At 47.0% G+C, this 21,801-nt stretch overlaps 1 protein-coding gene across 5 annotated transcripts in view; it reads left to right on the top strand.

Annotated features, from left to right (window-relative positions):
* The window catches only part of Manbal (mannosidase beta like), a 29,418-nt gene extending 8,467 nt beyond the window's left edge, over positions 1-20,951 (top strand). For 4 of the 5 annotated variants that reach the window (XM_027421271.2, XM_035446552.1, XM_027421273.2 and 1 more), the window contains exons 2-3: positions 4,798-5,005; positions 20,178-20,951. In XM_027421271.2, the coding sequence (XP_027277072.1) occupies positions 4,856-5,005; positions 20,178-20,285 (258 nt within the window). In that variant the 5' untranslated portion in view covers positions 4,798-4,855 and the 3' untranslated portion in view covers positions 20,286-20,951. Of the gene's footprint in view, positions 1-798; positions 1,111-4,797; positions 5,006-20,177 lie in introns of all 5 variants that reach the window. The other variant, XM_027421272.2, reaches the window with a different exon arrangement.
* The last annotated feature ends 850 nt before the right edge of the window (positions 20,952-21,801 follow it).

The raw sequence follows: 21,801 nt of genomic DNA, 5'->3' as shown, positions 1-21,801 counted from the left end.
AGCACCGTGCCCCACCTGATTCACTATAATTGGAACCAGACAACACTGGGCTCTCTCCAGAAGTCAGATCCTTCTTGGGAGGAGGAAGATCTGACAGCTCTGAGGATGGGGGCAGGGCGGTGAATGAGGGGGTGGTTCAGGCTTCGAAAGGCTTCTAGACTAGGTTGAACTGATGCAAGAATCTGCTGTTTTGCTGGCCAAGCACATGACCTTCAGAGTGACCAGGTTGAAAAGGAAACAATAGTCATTTGTGTGAGGCCCACTCTGTTTACACAGTGGGCCACTTTATAATCCTTCAGTTGTTTTTTCATGTTGGAAAAATCATTTAAAGTAGAGGAACAGCCTGTGTTGGCAGGGCTAGTCTCTGGATAGGCTGTGTGGCCAAACAATGTTTGTTCAGCTAGCTACATTTAAAGTATACGAAGCGGTAAGCCAGCCATGATGGTATAGTATAGGCCTGTAATCTCAGTGCTAAGGAGTTGAAGGCAGCAAGATTAGGAGTTCAGGGCCAGCCTAGGCTACACAAAAACCTCTGTCCAGAAACGTAGAATGGAATAAGTAAATAAACAGAAAAAAAAAAAAAACAGGTGAAATTGTGTTTTGTGTTAAAATCTTTTGAGATGGTCTCATGTAGTCCAGGCAGACTTTGAACTTGTGATTCTCCTGCTACCTCCAAAGTCCTGGAGATGTGTGCTTCTAAATGTAGCTCAAATCTTGCCATTTCTGAACATAAACTCAGTGTCATTGTCCATGTTGTGTCACTATTACCACTACTTCTGGAACTTCTTTCCCTCTTAGACAAAAACTGCAACCTACACAGAAACCAGTTTCCACAGCTGCTGTGCCGGCTTAGTCTCCCATCAACAGCTGTGGTGGCTTGAATGAGAACAAACCCCATAGGCTCCTATGTTTAAAAGTGTGGTCTCCAACTGGGAAACTGTTTGAGAAGGATTTGGAGGAGGTGTGGCCTTCAAAAACCCACACTAGACACAGTCTCTGCCCGCTGCCTGTGGATAAGGATCAGACTGGAACGCTCTCAGCTGCTGCTCCAGGGCCATCCATGCCTGTTTGCTTGCTGCCATGATGCTCATGGACTAGCCCTCTGAAAATGTAAGCAAGACACCAGTTAAATGCTTTCTTTGATAAGGATCCCAACTAAGGATCACCTTAGTTGTGGTGTTTCTTTGCAGCAATAGAACAGTAACTAAGGTAGTGCACACAGCTTCCCGTTTCTCTACATTTTTACTGATACTTAGTGCTCACCTGCCTTTTTGTATGCTTGTTTTAAATTGTAAAATCCTTGCCCCCCCCCTCTTCTGTGTGTGTGAGAGGAGGGGGGAGGGTGGGAGGCAAAGAGGGAGAACAGCTTGTGAGAGCTCATTCTGGACTTCCACCACGTTGATCCTAGATCAAGCTCAGCCTTCTTCTGGGCTTGGCGTCAGGTGTTTGCACCTGCTGAGCCACTTCTCCAACCCCCACCCTCCTGTTTTTGAGACTGATCTCATTATGCGTCTCACACTGGCTTTGAACTTGTTTCTGTAACACAGGTTGGCCTAGAACTCATATTCCAGCTGAATACTGGGTTGTAGACTTGAACTGACTGGCTTCCCATGCTCCCCCTTTATTTATTTTGTTTCTACAATTACTTTTAGGGGACAGAGGCACACTTGCTACAGCACAGATGGGAGTCTGTTCTTCAAATGCAGGTTGTCAGGCTTGGTGACAAGTACCTTAGCCAGCTGAGCTCGCTCTCTTAGGCATGCTTTGTGGCTTCTGTTTTATTGTTGCCTTGTGGAAGTTCTTTGTCTGTCTGAATGCTAGACTTTTACCGTATGTGTGAGTCACAAATGTCTTCCTCCATTCTCTGGGCTCTTTCTTTCACTCTCTGAGAAATGTCCTCTAAACAAACGGTTTAGATTTTTATGCGGAGTGTAACTGACTTCTTTCTTTTGTTGCTTGTGCCTTTGATGTCACATTTGGGAAAGCATTGCCAAATCCAGTATCGTAGAGATTTCCTCCGAAGACTTCGCCTAACAATTTTATAGTTTGGACTCTTGTTTAATCTTGGGTCAATTTGAACTAATCTTTGTATGGAGTACAAGGGGACTGTCGGGCTTCTTTTGTTTGTTTTTGTGCACAGATGCATGCTCTCAGTTTCCTAGCACTGTTTGTTTAAAAGCCATCCTCTCCTATATGGCAATGTTTATTTGGAGCTCTCTGCTCAGCAGTCTGCATGTCTGTTCTCATGTCAGTGACTCTGTTTTGACTATCTTAGCTTTCTAATAAGTTTGATATCATAAAATAAATTCTTTAATTTCCTTTTTCAAGTTAACTTAATTTTAGTAATTTAACAAAATGCCATTTCAGCATATAATCATTATAAAACATTACTAATGTGATATTTTACATTCTTTCATAAGAAGTTTTGAAGTTAGGTCTGCCTTAATTTAACAGTCACTTCAGTTCAGAGCACTGCATTTGGGGCCCATGCGGCCCACAAGCACCATATTGGGTGGCTCAGAGTTAGCTGGAAATTGCACAGTGTGGCACAGACCTCTCTCTGAAAACACAAAGGCTGTCTATCTGTCATTCACGTGAGCTCTGGGTTTGAAAAACTCAGGTGCTCTTGGAGAACCACAGGCAGTTCTTCCAGCTTTACCAAGGTATTAAAATGGGATAGGAAGCCAGGTGGTGGTGGCACACACCTTTAGTCCCAGCACTCACAGAGGGAGGCAGATCTCTGGATTTGAGGCCAGGCTGGTCTACAGAGTAAGTTCCAGGACAGCCACAACTCTGTCTCAAAAAAACAAAACAAAACAAAATAAACAAACAAACAAACAAAAATGGGATACAGCTGGTGAGAGGAAAAAAGAATGGGATACAGCTGGTGAGAGGAGAGGTGGGCAAAGGCCTGACTGGCCACCTGTTGCTTGCCCACCAGCTTTCTTGTGTGGACTAGGTTTTCATGTTCTTTCTTTGCTTCTCCATTCAAACTTGTAGTTTAGAGATGGGCATGGTAGTGCAAACCTCTACATGCCAGCACGTGGGTGACTGAGGCAGGAAGGTTTCCTTGAGTTTGTGTTCCATAGGAAGATCCTCTCTCAAAATAACAGCAACAAGGCCGGGTGATGGTGCACACCTTTAATCCCAGATCTCTGTGAGTACAAGGTCAGCCTGATCTAGACAACGAGTTCCTGAACAGTCAGGGCTACATAGAGAGTCTGTGTCTCAGAAAACAAAAGCCAGCAAACAAAAAGTAAAGTAACAGCAACAAAAGTAATCTAGAACTTGTCACCTCTGCTTTACTTTTTACTTGGTCAAATCAAAAAGGTCTGCTCATGCTCCCACTCCATCTCACCAGCTTCCAGTTTCCCTCCTGACCACTCCTGGCCCTGTGGGTCCCCTTTCCCACCCAGGGGTCTCCACATTTACTTTTCTTTCTATTCACAGTATGCTTCCCTCAAATTACGAGTGTGAGCCACTCCACTCTGCCCATTGTTCCATCTCTGTTTACTGAAGACCTGCCACATTCACAGAGGCCTTCCCTCCCACTCCATACAAGATCGAATGGTGCCCTTTTAATGTCTCCAAAACAGTTTTCTCTCTGTGTACAGCATGTTTCCATGGTTCACTGTCTGCCTCCATTTGGAGCAGAGCTCTGAAAACAGGCATTTGTCTGTATTTCTTTCTTCAGTCTTTGGTATCCGTAAGTGCTTTTTGATTAGGTGAATGAATAAACAAACAAAATCAGATATGTGTATCTCAGTTGGTAGAGTGCTTGTTCAGTATTCATGGGGTCCTGGGTCCCAGCCCCAGCACTATGTAAATTTGGGTATAAGGATGCAAGCCTGTAACTCCAGCACTTGGAAGGTGGAGGCAGGAGAATCAGAAGTTCATGCTCATCCTGGATTAATAACAAGCTCCAGGCCAGCCCAAGATGAGTGAAACACTATCTCAAAAGCAAAAGGAAACAAAATTTAGTAAATGCATTGCTTGAGGATTTTTGCATTTGTTTATCAATTTCATTAGCTTTATATTTAGAAAACATTAAAAATTTTAAAAGTTGAAAGGATGGTTCCCTGTGCATATGCCCTCTAAAGAATTGTTTACACTTTGCAGAAGTTGCTTCATGTTTTGTGTGTGTTCGAGTGTTCATATATGTGTGGTGTGTGGGTGGGGTCATTTAAAGATCACATGTAGAAACCTGACATTCAGACAGGTAGTGGTGGCAAACACCTTTAATCCCAGCACTCAGGAGACAGAGGCAGAGGCAGAGGCAGAGGCAGATGGATCTCTGTGATTTTGAGGCCAGGCTGGTCTACTACAAAGTGAGTTCCAGGACAGTCAGAGCTGTTACACAGAAAAACCCTACCTCAACACCCCCTCCCCCAAAAAGAAAGAAGCCTGATGTGGTGGTTTGAAAGAAAATGGCCCCCAAAGGGAGTGGCACTATTAGGATGTGTGGCTTTGTTGGAGTAGGTGTGGCCCTGTTGGAAGGAGTGTTTCACTGCGTAGGTGGGATTTGAGGTCCCGTATATGCTGAAGATACTGCCCAGTGTCTCAGACGACTTCCTGTGGCCCGTGAGTCAAGTTGTCAGAACTCTCAGCTCCTTCTCCAGCACCATGTCTGCCGGCATGCTGCCTTGTTTCCCACTATGACAATAATGGACTAAACCCCTGAACTATAAGCCAGCCCTGGTTAAATGTTTTCTGTTATAAGAGGTGCTGTGGTCATGGTGTCTCCTCGCAGCAATAGAAACCCTAACTAAGACACTGACATTCATTCTTTTCATTTAGAATTTGGTTCTGGAGAAGGGTGACTCTTAAGAGGCCCCTGGCAGTGGTGACTTGGACCATGGCCTCCGACCTAGACTTCTCACCTCCTGAGGTACCTGAGCCCACCTTCCTGGAGAACCTGCTGCGGTATGGGCTCTTCCTGGGAGCCATCTTCCAGCTCATCTGTGTCTTGGCCATCATCGTACCCATTCCCAAGTCCCATGAGGTGGTGAGTCCTTCCCTGGGGGTATCAGCTTCCTGAGTGGCAGGCTAGGTTCTTATGCCAGCAGACATCACCACATCCAAGATCAGCAGGGACTGTGCTGGTCCTAATCAAGTTAGTATGGTCTCTGTATTCCTACCTGATGGATGGAACCAGGTGATTAGCCCTTCATTTGTTCAGGTCTTTTTTATATTAATTAATTTTTTTTTTTTGAGGCAGGGTCTTATTGTATAACCTAGGGCTGGCCCGAAACTCAATATCTCCATGAGTCCTGAATGCTAGGTTTCTATTAAACTTTTTTTTTTTTTATTTTAAGATGGGGTCTAGCTGGCTTTAGGTTTGAGGCAGCCTCCCTGCCTCAGCCTCCTGGGACTGTGTGAGCCATCAACCTTGACTTCTATTAAGACTATTAGCTACTGCTAATAGTCCTGCTGCATGTCAGACTGCTATTAAAAAAAAAAAAAAAAAAAAAAAAAAAAGTGGCCTCTGCCTTCAAGGAGCTTCTTATCTTTGGGAGGGAATGCAGATATAAAGCAATTCCTATTGATGCATGCCTGTAGTCCCAGCACTTAGGAGACCAAGGCAAGAATATTGTGAGTTCAAGGCCAGCCTGGACTGTCTAGTAAGGTCCTGTCTCCCAAAGTTGGGAAAGAAAAGCAATAAATTTGCTTTCATGAACCTGGTGGTGGTGGTACACACCTTTAATCTCAGCACTTGGGACGCAGAAGCAGGTGGATCTCTGTGAGTTTGAGGCCAGCCTACAGACTGAGTTCCAAGACAGACAAGGCTACACTAAGACACCCTGTCTCGGAAAAAATACTTTTTTTTTTTTTTTTTGCTTCCATGACAAGTATAAGGTTACAATATGAGTGAATAACTAGGAGGAGGGATCCAATCATACCCTGGGCTAGGGCTGGGCTTTCCCTGATGCTCTGAGACAGAATGAGCAAGCAGGCTTCTACCCAGTGAAGTGGGGACCGTGGGAGGATAGCATTCCAGGGCAGGGGAAGTGCCTTCCAGGAGCCTGAGTACTGAAACTGTGGGCTAGTCCAGGGAACCCAGGAGATGGCTGTGGCTAGAACAGAGGGGACTCCGTGAGAGGTGCAGCAGAGGTGTGGGCAGAGGGTTTGAAGACAGATGGTGGCATGATCACATTGGCTTTGGGGTTGACTCTGACTCTATGAATGTCTTTATTCTGCAACATCCTTCTTCCACCCACTCTCATACAACGCCCCTGTTTTCTTCTGACATTGATTTGTTGGAGAAAGCAAGTTTTTATCATCTGTGATCTACACATTCCAGGATTTGGCTGATTGCTTCTCCGTGTGACCGCTGTTCTCACAGGAAGTTCTGTATAGGCACTTAAGGACATTCATTCATTTATTTGGTATACCTAACACAACTGGTGCTCTGGACTTGCTGTTTTTACAGTTGTAGTTGGTGTCAGCAGGATCATGGTGTCTGGAGAGATCCTCATAAGTTCAGATGGTCTTACCTGAGCCTGAACTCTTTGTCCTAAGTGGCTACAGCATCCACTGCTGGTCACCGCTGAGATTCATTATTCCTCCTGCATTGCCAGCTTCCGTTCAGTGAGCTGCCTGATATGGATGCTGGGAACTGAACCCAGGTCCTCTTGGGAGAACACTGAATACTCTTAACCACTGAGCCATCTCACCAGCTGTGAAGGTTTGAAAGTGCATGGCCCCCAAAGGGAGTGGCACTCTTTTTTTTCGAGACAGGGTTCCTCTGTGGCTCTGGAGGCTGTCCTGGAACTAGCTCTTGTAGACCAGGCTGGCCTTGAACTCAGAGATCCGCCTGCCTCTGCCTCCCGAGTGCTGGAATTAAAGGCATGTGCCACCAATGCCTGGCTGGGAGTGGCACTCTTAGGAGGCGTGCCCTTGTTGGAGGAAGTGTGTCATTGTGGGGGTGGGCTTTGAAGTCTCCTTTGCTCAAACTTCCCTCAATGTGACGCTCAGTTCCTCCAGCACCATGGCTGCCTGTGTGCTGCCATGCTTCCCACTGTAGTGATAATAGACTGGACCTCCAAAACTGTAAATGAGCCCCTCCTAATAAAATGTTTTCCTATAAGAGTTGCTGTGGTCATGGTGTTTCTTCACAGCAATAAAAACTCTTTTGTTTTGTTTTGTTTTGTTTTATTTTTCGAGACAGGGTTTCTCTGTGTAGCTTTGGAGCCTTTCCTGGCACTTGCTCTGGAGACCAGGCTGGCGTCGAACTCACAGAGATCCGCCTGCCTCTGCCTCCTGAGTGCTGGGATTAAAGGCTTGGGCCACCACTTCCCAGCAGCAATAAAAATTCTTAAGACACCAGCCCTCTATTTGATGTTTTAACTAGATTTATTTTTAAAATTTTTTTGGTTTTAGCCAGGTGTTGGTGGCGAACGCCTTTAATCCCAGCACTCCGGAGGCAGAGGCAGGCAGATTTCTGTGAGTTCGAGGCCAGCCTGTTCTACAAAGTGAGTTCCAGGACAACCTCCAAAGCAATAAAGAGAAACCCTATCTCGGAAAAAAAAATTATTTTGGTTTATATGTATGAATATCTTGCCTGCATATGTTTAAATGAACATGTGCATGCCTGTTGGATCCCCTGGTAGCTCACAATGGACTGTCCTGGGAATTGAACCCAGGTCCTCTGCAGTAGCAAACGAGCACTCTACTGAGCCATCTCTCCATCCCTCAGTTTTCATTTCTAAATTACATTTGTTTGTTTGTTTGTTTGTTGGGTGAGTGTGTGGGGGAGAACTTGTGTGGAGGTCAAAGGACAACTTTTGGGAATTGGTTCTCCCACTATGTAGGTTCTAGGGACAGAACTCAGTTTGTTACTCTTGGTAGCAGATAGCCTTTCCGCTATGAGCCATGCCACTGACCTGGTTTTTGTCTCTTTGTTTTGTTACTTGAAACAGGGGCTTGCTTTTAAGCCCAGTCTGTCCTTGAACCCACTCTTCTCCCACCTCAGCTCCCCCAAGCGCTATAATAACAAATTGTGCCAGCACACCCAGACTCACTGAGTTTTTTAGGAAAGAAGTTGCACCAGGTGTAATAGCTCACACCTGCAATTACAGCACTCAGGAAGCCAAATCGAGAGGGTTGCTGTAACTTTGAGGGCGGTCTAGACTCTAGTAAATTGTAGGCCTCTTTGGACTACAAGGTAAGACCCAATCTCAATGGAAAAAATTTGGAATTCATACTGGTGTTTAGAATTCAAACTGAAGACTGGTGTTTTTACTTGTGAGGTTTAAAATTGTATCTTAAAACATTTTTTTTTTGCAATTTATTATTTTGTGTGTGTGTATGTAAGTGTGCATGTGCCAATGTGTGTTTGGAGGTCAGAGAACAACCTCAGGAGTTGGGTTTTTCCTCCACGAGGGTCCCTGGGATTGAATTTAGGTTTTCAAGCTCGGCTGCAAGTGCCTCTACCCACTGAGCCATCTTGCCAGTCCTAAATGTCTATCTTTGGATTATACTGGCAGACCTATTTCCTAGAAAGATTAATTTGTTCTGTCCTGCTATGTTGGAGGTCACCAAGGCCAACTTAGGTTCAGTGATTAACTAGGAGGCCTCTCAACTGTGGTGACCACACTGAAGGCTATAGAAAAGGCGTGGGATAAAGCTGGAGGGAAACTGACCTAAGTCCAAAAAAGCCCTCACTAGAACCACACAGATATGTCCAACTCCAGTATCAAGGAGCTGGTCGATCATGAAGCATTGTCCAGCCAGGAACTCCTAAGAGACTGTGTCCAGTGTGTGTGTGTGTGGGGGGGGGGGGTGTTGTTTTTGTTTGAGACAGTCTCGTGTAGCAGAGGTTGGCCTTACATTCCTGCTCTTTCTGCTTCTGTATTCCTAATAATGGGATTTCAGATATGCACCCCCACAGCTGGCTTATGGGGTGTTTAGAACTAAACCCAGGGCCTCATATATGCTAGGCAAGCACTCTACCAGATCAGCAGCAATCCCAGTCTATAAACACAGCCATAAGCTAGCAGTTTTCTTTTCTGTATTGGGCATTGGATTTAGGGCATCCCATACTGAGAAGCAAGCATTCTAGCCATGAGCTATAGCCCTGGCCCACAAGGATTTTTATTGGAGTCACATAACCGATCACAGAAGCACTGGCTACCTGCACTACACCCAAATTCCAGACTTCCAGAAAAGAAGTGTCCAGGGTAAGCTGAATTGCTTGACTGGTTAGACAGAGTGCAGTCGTGCAAGCCGTGGGTATGAGGGGAGCTGTTAGCGGTCTCAGTACCAGCAGCTTCGGGAAAGATGGCCACTGTGTTTTATGTTACTTTATTCCTCACACCTACAGTGTCTGAGTCTCACTACTAACCTGGGACTCAGGTGGAAATTTGTGTTGGCCTCAGGTTGTGTCCTTGCAGGAAGATACAGCAGAGCACGGTGCTCTCAGCCTGCTGTGCGTGTCTCTCCACTCTGGAAGGCATGTTTGCTACATGTTTGCTAATTTCTAGGAATTTTTCTTTTAGTTTAATTTGTTTTTGAAATCTTATATAACATTTCCAAACTGTATAATGAGGTCATTCGTAGACGTTTCCTTTAATCTCATTATGTCCACAGTAGTCCCCTCTTCTTCCCACAGGATGTCATTTTTACTACTATGATTCATCTTTATTATTATTATTATTTTTAAAGATTTTATTTATTATGTATACAGTCTTCGGCCTGTATGCAGGCAGAGGGCATCAGATCTCACTCAAGGTGGTTGTGAACCACCATGTGGTTGCTGGGAATTGAACTCAGGACCTCTGGAAGAACAGTCAGTGCTCTTAACCTCTGAGCTATCTGTCCAGCCATCTTTAATATTTTAATTCATTGTTTTTTTAAACCAAACAACTGCTTGTGTGATATATATATATATGAATGTATGTTTTATGTATGTGTGTATAATATATATATATGTGTGTGTGTATGAATATACATGTAATTGCATCCTTCCTCAGGTACTGAGCCATCACATAGTCATAACATGGTTTTGTACCTTCTTTTTATTTTTCTTCCTGGATCTCCCCCCTCCCCCCCCCCCCCGCGCCCCCCAGTCTCACTCTGCAGCCCTGGTTGTCTGGAACTCACTGTGTATGTAGACCAGGCTGACCTCACAATCACAGAGACCCACCTTTCTGTTTCCTAAGTGCTGGGATTAAAGGTGTGTACCACCACACAAGGCTGTTTTTCAACAGTGCATAGTATGTTCTAGAGACTGTGCATCTAGGGGCTTGCTATGTCTGAAGCTCCAGCTGATGTAGTATAGAGGGCAATGGTGCAGAGGGGAGTCAAGTCTAAGGAACAGGTGTGACCCGGGGCCAGGGGAAGGAGCCCATGCCAGGTTTTAAGTTTTAAAAAGGCGTCTTTAATGGGCTGGAGAGATGCCTCATTGATTAAGCACATTGGCTGCTCTTTCAGGACTGGGGCTCAATTCCCAGCACCCACATGACAGCTCACAGCTGTCTGTAACTCCAGTTGCAGGGCTTCTGATACTGCCACACAGACATACATGCAGGCAAAACACCAATGCACATAAGGCACCTTTAAGGCATCTAGGTGGTCTGTCTGTCCCAAGTCAGCAGGTGGGTTTGTATGTCTGCAGGAAGAGGAGGCTGTGGGCAGATAGTTGACTGGCATCAGGGCATGCGTAAGATGGCACTGAAGCCATGTGAGGGGGTGAAGTCTCCTAAGAAGATGTTGAATTGGGATGAGAAGAGGTCCTGAGGCACACACCTGTAGTCCCAGCACTTGTGGGTTTGGGGCTACCTTAGGCTACTGTGCTAGTAGCCCCATAACCTCATAGGGAGTGGCACTGTTAGGAGGTGTGGCTTTGTTGGAGTGGGTGTGGCCTTGTTGGAGGAAGTGTTGGATGGGATGGGCTTTGAGGTTTCCTATGCTCAGGGTACTGCCCAGTGTTTCAGTCAACTTCCTGTTGCCTACAAGATATAGGACTCTCAGCCCCAGCACCACGTCTGCCTGCATGCCACCATGCTCCCCTCCGTGATGATAATGGGATGAACCTCTGAAACTGTAAAGGGGGAGCGCTCTCAATGAAATGTTTTCCTTTTAAGAATTGCCATGGTCATGGTGTCTCTTCACAGCAATAGAAAACCCTAACTAAGGCAGCTAGCTACACAGTAAATTCAGAACCAATCTGAGCTTCATAGGCACTGTCTGAAGCAGGGGATGTGGAAATGGCTCAGTGGATAAGTGCTTGCTGTGCAGCATGAGGACCTAAGTTTGGTCCTTTGCATCCACATGGCTAACTGCATGTGACTCCAGCACCGGGGGTTTGTATGTCTGCAGGAAGAGGAGGCTGCAGGAAGGAGGAGCACTAGGGCTTGCTGGCCAGCAACCTAGCTGAAAAATAGCAAGTCCCAGATTTGGTGTCTTCCTCTGACATCTGTAGTGCACATGGATGCATGTGCCACATACAAAGTGAGCACATACTCAGCACACATACACAAACCAGACAAAGGGCAGAGCTTTGAAATGTTCCAGCACGAACAGGCTCGTGGCCTCTGGTGCTTTTGTCTGTCATGTATTCTGGTATTTGTGGATGTCACCACTGGACTTTCCACCCATCGTCACATCACACTTTAAAAGCATAATCTTTGGCCCCGATCCTCAGACAGGGCACGTGGCTGGGTATTGTAGTAACAAACTTTGCCTGTCTCTAGCTGCTGCTGCTGCTGCTGAAGCTGCTCTGAATCTCCAGGGAGGGAGGTGATGACCATTGTTTTAATTGGAGAGCGAGGAGAGGAAGCCATGTTCCGCCCATTGTTCTTAACCTTTTGAAGTGAGCCTTGATCAGTCCCACAGGCTTGCAGGGAAGGGCCACAGCATGCTAAGGTCCTTTGAGGCAAGGAGTTGACAAAGGGCTCAGAAATAAGTCTTCACCAAATCAACTAAAAGTTGTTCTCTGGCCTTCACACATGTTCACTGTGGCACACCCCCCCCCCTTAGCAAATAAATAGATACAACTTAAAAAATTTAATACATGTCTCCTAAAAAACAAACAGGCAGAAAGGAAAAAAAAAATTAAGTACATGTCTCCTAACCCCCAACAATCAGGAAGATTTACCTCATACCTCATCTTTTAAAATATAAATACATTGCAGCAAATCTGTTTTTCATTTTTCTTGTAGTCCAGAGGGTAGGGAACACAGGGGAGCTGCTTTCCTAGCTGAAGTTACTGTATTAGCTTTGTTTTTACTGAGACAAGATTTCACACTGTGGCCTGAAACAGAGAATAATAGTTTTCCTAGGGCTGTGTAAGCAGTCTGTGTGTATGTATGGAGGCCAGAAGACAACTTGCAGGGGGCGGTTCTCTCTACCCTGTGGATTCTGGGGCTCAAACTCAGGTCAACAGGCTTGGTGGCAAGTCCTTTGACCTGCTGAGTCATCTCACTGGCCCCAGTTTTAGCTGGCTTGGAACTCACTATGTAGACCAGATTGTCCTCAAACTCACAGAGATCTGTCCAACTCTATCTCCCAAGTGCTAGGATTAAAAGAGTGTACCACTATATTTGCTCATTTTCCCCCTTTTTAAGCAAGCTTGCCAAGGACTGGAGAGATGGCCCAGTTAAGTGTGCTCCCTGCTCTTGCAGAGCACCCACGTTGGGTGACTCCCTAACACCTGTAACTCTGCCTCCAGAGGCTCCAACACCCTCTTCTGGCCTTTGCAGGTACCCACATAAACACACATAAACATAAATACAAATAAAATAAATCTTTTTTTTCTTTTTTCTTTAAATTAGAAGCAAGCTTGTTTTATGTCAACCCCAGTTCCCTCTCCCTCCCCTCCTCCCCTGCCCCTCACTGACCTCCCATCCCATTCCCTTTCTGCTCCCCAAGGAGGGTGAGGCTTTCCATGGGGGGAATCTTCAAAGTCTGTCATACCATTTGGAGCAGGGCCTAGGCCCTCCCCCATGTCTTCCCCTTTCTCCACATCCTCTCCAGCATAAACTGTCATTGGTGTTTTTTATTTTAGCCATTCTGACAGGAGTAAAATGGTATCTCATATTTGATTTGCATTTCCCTGATGGCTAAGGATGCTGAGCACTTTCTTATGTGTCTTTCAGCCATTTTAGATTCATCTATTTAGTTCTGTACCCCACTTTTTAACTGGATTATTTGGTGTTTTGGTGACTAGCTTCTCAAGTTCTTTGTATATTTTGGAAATCAGCCCTCTGTTAGATGTAGGGTTGGTGAATACCTTTTCCCAGTCTATGGGCTGCCATTTTGTCTTGTTGACTGTGTCCTTTGCCTTACAAAAGCTTCTCAGTTTCAGGAGGTCCCATTTATTAATTGTAGATCTCAGTGTCTGTGCAACTGATGTTTTCAGGAAGTTGTCTCCTGTACCAATTCGTTCAAGGGTATTTCCCACTTTCTCTTCTAAGAGGTTCAGTGTGGCTGGATTTATGTTGAGGTCTTTGATCCATTTGGACTTAAGTTTGTGCATGGCCATAGATATGGATCTATCCGCAGTCTTCTACATTCCAGCATCCAGTTATGCCAGCACCATTTGTTGAAGATGCTTTCTTTCTTTTTTTTTTATTGTATAATTTTAGCTTCTAGACAGGTAGACCAGTGGAATCAAATTGAAAACCCTGATATTAACCCACACACCCATGAACACCTGATTTTTGACAAATCTTAAAACAACAACAAAAAACTGAGGTTGGAGAGATGGCTTGGCTATTAAAAGCACTTGCTGCTCTTGCAGAGTACCTGGGTTCGGTTCCCAGCACCCATGTGGTGGTTCACAATCATCTATAACTCCAGTTCGAGGGGATCCAAAGACCTATTCTGCACCTGGTGTACATACAGACAAGGAGACGAATCATTCATACACATAATATAAAATAAAAGCATCGTTAAGCTGATTGGTGATGCATGACTTAAATCCAAGCACTCGGGAGTCAGAGGCAGGGATTCTGCTTCTGACTTTCTTCTGTATGTTGCCATGAGACAGCCTCCCCCGCCCCCCAACTACACTCTAGAAAAGGAAATGGAGCTGTGTGTGAGAACTAGACAGCAGAGTCTTGGTGAGTGCCGGCTGCACTGCTGGGATGTGTCTAACAGCATGCTGGGCCATGGAGGAGAAGATTGGGGGAGGGGGCCAGGCTTTAACTAGGGGACAAGGGAGGTCTTGGGGACGAAAGGAGCCTGGAAAGTAGGGACAGCTGGTAGAGACTCCTGTGGCCTGGGGGCAGCAGGGAAGGGCTTGGATTCAACAGAGGGGCAGTGGGGCAGAAGTGGGGTAAGGAGGGCCAGAGAACAATGCTGCTCTTTGCTGCTTTGCTTAGGGCAAAACGTCCTCTTGGTTGGCATATAGAAACAAGGTTTATTACTGTCTTTTTGGGTCAGAAGATAATATTTTTGGCTTCAGATGATGGGAAAGCCTTTGAAAAGCAAAAGAATTTCTTTCCTCTTGTTCCACTAAGCTGATTTCTTGCAACTGGTTTATGACTTCAGTGCTTCAGTACTTAACAGATTATTTAAAAGCTCTTTGGGGGCTAATCAGGGAAGAAAAAAAAACACATATAAACGATTCTCACCCCACCCCCTTCCCTTTCAGAGGAGAAACAAGAGCCCATGGCCAACACAAGCCAAGTCTCTAGAATTCTGAGGCAGATGGAAGTTTTTCTCATTGACACCTCATTAAGCTAAGACCTGAGAAAACATTTATTTGCTCCCGATTAAGGCCAAGGCCACACAACCCAAGTATTTTCTTGTAGGCTAGATTCTAAAATATGAGATAGCAGGTCCTTAGACTGCCTCTGCCCAGTCCAGACAAGACAGCAAATACACTTGACTCTCAAGCCAAGTTTGGTTGTTATGGAGGGAATGGTTAAAAGGATCCTGGGGGACTGGTGACATGCTCCATGGGTAAGAGTCCCAAGCCTGATGACTTCTTTAGTCCCAGAACCTATATGGTGGCAGAGGAGAATGACTCCATAAGTTGTCCCCTGACCTCCCCAGTACACCCACACATGTCCACAGCCATAATAAATAAAGCTAATAAGAGTTAGGCTGTTCATAGTGGCACATGCCTTTAGCTACAACACTCAGGGGGCAGAGACAGATGATCTCTTTGAGGTCAAGGCTGGCCTGGTCTATGTAGCCAGCTCCAGGTACATGGTGAGACCCTGTTTCAAAAGGAAAATAAAATAAGGGCTCTGAGCTTCTAGGCTCTAGAAGAAGGGATTGATTGCTGACGCTCACCCATGAGTCAGGGGCTGGGAGTGGTGTCTTCCTGTGGTTCTGTGGCTGCCTGGGCCATCTGGGGAGTCTTCGTAGCCTAGACTGACTCGTGGAGATACTGTTCTTCAGAGTCTCAGGTAGTGTTTGTAGTATACCCAAGTGACGTAATGTGTAGCACTTGTTTAGACCTTGGGTTTCCCTGAAGCATAAACTGATATTAGGACAGGTTAAGTTTGAAATGATAGCTTGATGTCACAAGCTGGGAAAGGAAGAGCCTGGAAGAAGCTAGACTAGAGATCTCGGGGTCACCTATCACTCTTCTGCTCTTTTGAAACTGGGTCTACTTACTATGTAGCTCAGACTGGCCTTGAACTTGCTTCAACTTAGCACGCTTACTTGAAACCTAAGGAGTTGCTGGGTCCTGCAAGGAAATTAAGATTCCAGAAAGGCCTGAACTTGACCCTGCCTACCTGCCCTGCCTGAAGTTCCTATGTACTGTAGAGAGACTGTGATATAGTTGCTGTTCGTCTGGGAACCCCGGACTCCCAAGGTGCCCTCTGCCTCCCCTTCTGGCTCTCTCTTGTCTTTCTCGGCTCTCACCAGGGCCTGTTTCTTCTGCTCCCTGACCCTGTGATGAGATGACAGCTCACAGGGTTTATCACCATCAGCTGCAGCTTCCCAGGGAGGCTGCCTTCCTGCTTGGTCTAGTTCAAAGGCCTCTAGAAGGAACTGTATGGCTGGCCCACTGGGGACAGCCGTGGTCAGTGGGTGCTGCAAAGTGAGAAGAGGGGAGGTCTATTCTTACAAGATCTGGAGTCCTGGGGAGCTTAAGTAAAATCTGCTACCCCAGAAACTGGAGACAAGCAGGCTCAGCTTGCCAGCTCTGCCAAGCCCAGGCAGCCCTCTTCAAAGGGGTTCCGGCAGAGCTGACTTTGGGCCTCACTGGGTGTGTTTCTGGGCAGGTATGTGTAGGTTTTCCTAGGTGAAAGATAGCAACTTACAGGGTAGTAAGCCAGACATGCTTGCATACGCCTTTAATCTCTTCACCCTCAAGGAAGAGGCAGGTGGATACTGAGAGTTCAAAGCTAGTCTGATCTACATAGTAAGTTCTAGACCAGCCAAGGCTGCATAAACGAGACCCTATCTTAAAGAAAAGGACATAAAGAAAAGAAAGTTGTGTGGTGGTGGCGCACATCTTTAATCCCAACACTCAGGAGGCAGAAGCAGGTGAATTTCTGTGAGTTCCAGGCCAGCCTGGTCTACAAAGTGAGTTCCAGGGCAGCCAGGACTGTTACACAGAGAAACTCTGTCTCGAAAAACAAAACAAAGGAGAGGAGGAAGGAGAAAAGGAGCAGGAGAGAAAGGGAGTAATGAGGAGGTGTGGGTCATTGCTCCCTCTGCCTTGCCTGGCCTGAGCTTACCTCCCAGACCTCTTTTGGGTCAGCTTCTGCACAGAATGTAAATCTAGTTGGCCCTACGTGAGTGGGTATTGGCTTTGTTCAGTGATTCACGTAAGAGTGCATCTGGTAGCTCCCCGTGAGTTCATAGTTTAGATGTTGGCTAAGCTATCATCTCAGCAGCCAGCCAGCTGCCAGCACCTAGAAGGTAGGCAGCTTTGCTCATGTCTTCGTCCAGGTCTGTTGTGTTAATGAAGCCTCAGCAGATAGTTTCCCCATGCAGACATGGTATTGGCTCCTTAGCTTGGAGAACTGAAGATATTGAGGCATAGTGGACTTGGAAGCTTAGTATCTTTGGAACCATCTGTCTCTCCAGCTTCTGCCTTTCCCTGGGGGTGGGGGAAACTGACTTCCCTCTCAGGCCCTGTGGTGTGTAGGGAAGATTGTAGCTATCAGCATTCCTGTCATCCAGGATTTACAGCTCAGAGCTGTCCTCTGCTTGTTCACTTCACAAATCTCATGGAGGCGCTACTTGACCACATGGTCTCCTGGGCAGCTCACCAGAACAGATAGTGTGGTGGCATTTAATGTGCTGCCCACAGAGATGTCATTTCCAACCCAAACTCTGTGGTGTTTAGAGACCTGAAAGTCCTAGCATCCAGGGGCAGGCTAAGAGAGGCAGCTCTGGTTCTGCTGCCATGAGGTTACAGCTTAGGAGGAGCTTATCGTTGGCTTGGGAGGCAGGTATGCTTTACTTAATGACCTTTCCTGAGAGTGCTGTGTGGTGGGCAGGGTGAGGGCATCATCATGCTTCCACAAGCACCAGGCTGCAAGTGTTAGCCAGCTCATGGGAGAGATGGCTGGACACACAGCAGCCACAGACTAACCAATGGGAAGGACCTGTGAAGTCCTGCCAAAGTGGCTAGAATGAGCTTCTGGGGCTGGGGTGTGTGTGTGTGTGTGTGTGTGTGTGTGTGTGTGTGTGTGTGTGTGTGTGTGTGTACTCAGACGTCTTCTCTCTGCCTCTGTAATGCTAAGATAACAGCTGTGTGCTGCCATACCCCACTATTTACATGGGTACTGGGGATCTGAACTCAGGTCCATACGCTTCTACAGCAAGTACTTTACTAACTGAACTGCCCCCGCCCCCCAGCCCACCTCTCCCAGACTGTTTTTTCTAATCGCAGTTCCGCTTGCCTCCCAAGCACCTTGGATGCTGTGTCTCTGTTTGGCATAGCTGAGCCCTTGTAGACAGCCTCCCTACTCCCTGTTTCATCTGGTATCTTGTCCTCTTCAGGCCACTGCTGTGCTCCATCTCCACACCTAGGGCCTCAGGCAGGAGCGACACAGTGGGTAGGGCCAGAGTTCCAGTGTGAGGCTGACCTGGTCCGAGTTCTGTCCAACCTTAATCTAGCCGGGCCGTAAACAGAGGAGAGCTCCTGGCAGGTCGGATGAGACAGTTAACATTCGACCTGAGCAGGACTCCATGCTTTCCTGTCCCTGGACTGTTTTCAAGGAAAGATGACAGTGTTGAGTGACATTCTGCTCCGATTTACAGCCACATTGAGCTGCTGTTCCCTTGGTACTGCACAGATCCCTTTACCTGGGCCTGATGGATAGCAGCAATTTTCTGGCCTGGTGAGCTGTTCTCTTGCCACCTCATTGTTGATGAAGTTGTATCCACAAAAGATGCCTCCACAGGCCCAGGAAACACCTGGCAATGGAGGTTTCTTTCTCCCTTCAGTCACTCCAGCTGAGGTACGGTGCCCCCAGACTTAAAAGTGAGGCTGTCAGGTGTGTAGTCTGCTCTTCCCTGGCTTTTCCTGGGCACACACATCTGAAGAGAAATCAAATCACTCACTTGTTCAGTTATTCCTGTCAGCTAAGAGTAGAAGCTACCCCTGTGGGTAGCTGGGGGCTGAGGACCCAAATTACTCTGTGACAGCCTCCTTTGCTCCCCTGTACCTTGCCTACAAGTTCCCAGTCGAGCCTTGGCATCCTTGGCAGTAAATGGGGCTCTAGTGGCTGCCTCATCATCATAAGGCCCAGTGAGCAAATGACTGGAATGTACCACCCCTTCTACAGCACCCTGGGTGAGCACAGGGCTTCACCATCATGTAGCGTCTGGAACTTGAACCACATGGCAAGTGCTTTTCCTCATGGAGCCAGCTCACCAGCCTGTCATGGATTGTTTCTAGCACATTTATTTGTTTATTTTTGCAAAGGGTGGGACATACATGCCACGGTGTGTACACATACACACACACACACACACACACACACACACACACACACACACACACACACGCACACACTCTCTTTTTGTTTGTTTGTTTGTTTTTCAAGATAGGAGGAAAGCCCCTTGACTTGAGCTTTGGCCATAGATATTTGTTTTGAGAAAGGGTCTCACTATATATCCTTGGCTGTCCTGTAACTTACTCTGTAGTCCAGGCTGACCTTGAACTCACAGGGATCCACCTGCCTCTGCCTCCCATGTATTGGGATTAAAAGCATGTGCCACCACCACCCAGCTCCACCATGGTATATTTTTGGAGGTTAGAGGACAGCTCAACTTTAGGAGTCAGTTCTCTCCTTCAACTCTGTGGGACCTGGAGATCAAAGTCAATCATTGCTGCACCTTTATCTGCAGAGCCACCTGCCCCCCACCCTACCCCACCCCCACCCAGCATGGATTTTTAAGACTAAACACTGTGTACCAAGTCCAGCTTGCAGACAAAGCCCAGGCTGTGCCTGGCATTCCCTCAGCTAACCTGTTTCTGGTGTCCTTTGGGCCACCACACTCCTCGTGTTATCACAAAGGGATTCCAAAGAACATCAGATAGGAGCATTCCTGATTCTTCTCTGGTACAAGCGAAGTGGCCTGGGGCTGGCCTTTATCTGCAGTGAGGGCCAGACCTAAATCTGTGGCTTTGAACTTTTTTTTTTTCTTTTCAGCTGCAGAACCTTTGTTTCAGGCAAATCTTACAAGGGATGAGCCATAGGGTATGAAACAGACAGAGTGGAGCTGCCCTAGTTGCTGAAAACATGGGGTTCTGGCCTGAGGCTGCCTCTGTTCTCCCCTGGGCACTCCTGCCAAACTCTGCAGAATACAATGTAGTGATAGCCCACCTGCTCACTCACCGCCCCCAGCCCAGATTCTGTAGATGAGTAGGGGGAGGAGAGCAACCACCAGGAGTGCCAGCCATAGTAGCCTGTCCCACAGCCAACCCTCACTAATGCTGTTCTAGCATGGGGCATTTTGACAGCCACTGGGTCAGAACACCAACACAGCCTGCTGATGCTCCCTGTGACTTCACCTCCTCCAGGTGTCTGTCACTGTTCCCATTTTACACATAAGACATGGGACTGAGGGGCCCGTAGGCCACTGAACTGGGAGGTAAAGGAGCCCAGATGCCACCTGGTGCCATGTACTTTCAGAATGTAGTCTGGGTAATAATCGTTCCCTTGTGTTTCTGGGGCATGCTTCAGTTGGCAGAATCCCTTTGGTCAAGGTGGATTCCTCTAAACAGGACTCTCTTTTTAAAAATTGCCACACAGGAGGCAGAGCAGTCGGAGCCCAGAAGTGCAGAGGTGCTGAAGAAACCCAAGACTGCCATTCCTTCCACCAGCAAGAGGCCAAAGAAGGAGGCGAAGAAGAAGCGGTAGAAGGAGAGCAGAGCCCGTGGCCTTGGCCTTGGGGACAGCCCTCGTGGGAACCAGCATCCTGTTTCCTCTCACAGACTGTCTCTGCCCTTGGCTGGGGTCTGAGGAGATTGAAACTCCCTCTGACCACAGAGATCTGAACAGTCCCCAGGCTCCAGCTGTGCAGACCACCACTTCCTCTTCCTTCACTCTGTGGTACAGAGGACTCCCAGAGCAAACCCTGCCCCCCCTGGGGGGGGTCCCGAAGCCAGGTCAGGCTCACAGAGCCAAGTATTCACGTTAATCCTTGGGTCCAGTCGTGCTGTGGAGCTGTTATCTAAGGCTACAAGCACATCCTCTCCGTTACCTTGTCACCTTTTTTTTTGTCACTTTTGTGTGTGCAGAACTACATATGTGTTCAGCCCATTCACTGTGGCAGCCAGGTCCTGAAGGTGTTGGGGGATGGAGGACAGCAGAAGGCCTGGGTCCTGTGATGCCTGCACGGAAGGTGCTAGCTGGATGAGGCCAGATTTTCTGGGCTTTTCACTTTTAGATCAACCTCCGTTCACCCATTCTGACATTCAAAGTGCCTTTGACTCTGACCTGACATCCCCCGTGTCTTCATTCCCTGACCAGTGAAAACCAATTATGTGGAGAAGTCAAAGCCAATAAATGATCATGCATGCTGAACCTGCCTGTGTTGTCACTGAGGAGGGAAAGGGACAGCCTAGGTTTCTGTCCTGAGAGTGAGGGAACAATTATCCCCATAGAAGTGGTACAGTGTAGACAGAATAGGCAGCTCTGGTCAAAGCCCTCCAGGCCAAGCCACTCTGGAACACATTTTCAGAAAGGGTCCAGTCAGTGTCTCCAAACTGTCTTCACTCACTGGGAACACTTGTGAGTTAGTTTCCACAGGGTCCAGGTCCCTCTTACTCCATAGGTTCCTGCTGTCAGAGGACAACAGTGCTTGTCCTTAGCAAGTGAGAAATACAACATAACACAGTACAGTACAGTACAATATAGTACGGTACAATACAGTACAGTACAGTATGGTACAATATGGTACAGTACAGTACAATACAGTACAATACAATGCAGTATAGTACAATACAGTTCAGTACAGTATAATACAGTACAGTACAATACAGTTCAGTACAGTATAATACAGTACAGTACAATACAGTTCAGTACAATACAGTTCGGTACAATACAGTACAATACAGTACAAAACAAAGCCTTAAGGCTCCAAGCGACTCTGATCACATGCTCTGAATCGCGCCCAGGAAAACCCCTAACACCAGAAAGCTAGGACAATAGTCTCCTTCACCCGCCAGACCTTTCCCAAGTGCCATCAGGGCTGCTAAGGGACTTAGGTATGGGCACCTGTCCATTTCAGGTGCTAGTTCAGGCCACTTGAGATGCCTCTGTGGAACTGTGACCCAAGCCAGGGTTCTGGTCGACAGGAATTCATCCTGATGTGGTATTTAGAAGGGAGGGGCTGCGGGGGGGGGGTGTGGTCCCTGCTGTGCTGAGAGGTTTG

The sequence above is a fragment of the Cricetulus griseus genome, chromosome 6, assembly GCF_003668045.3.
Source record: "Cricetulus griseus strain 17A/GY chromosome 6, alternate assembly CriGri-PICRH-1.0, whole genome shotgun sequence".
In the NCBI taxonomy this organism is placed as follows: domain Eukaryota; kingdom Metazoa; phylum Chordata; class Mammalia; order Rodentia; family Cricetidae; genus Cricetulus; species Cricetulus griseus.
This window is presented reverse-complemented; position numbering and strand designations above follow the sequence as displayed.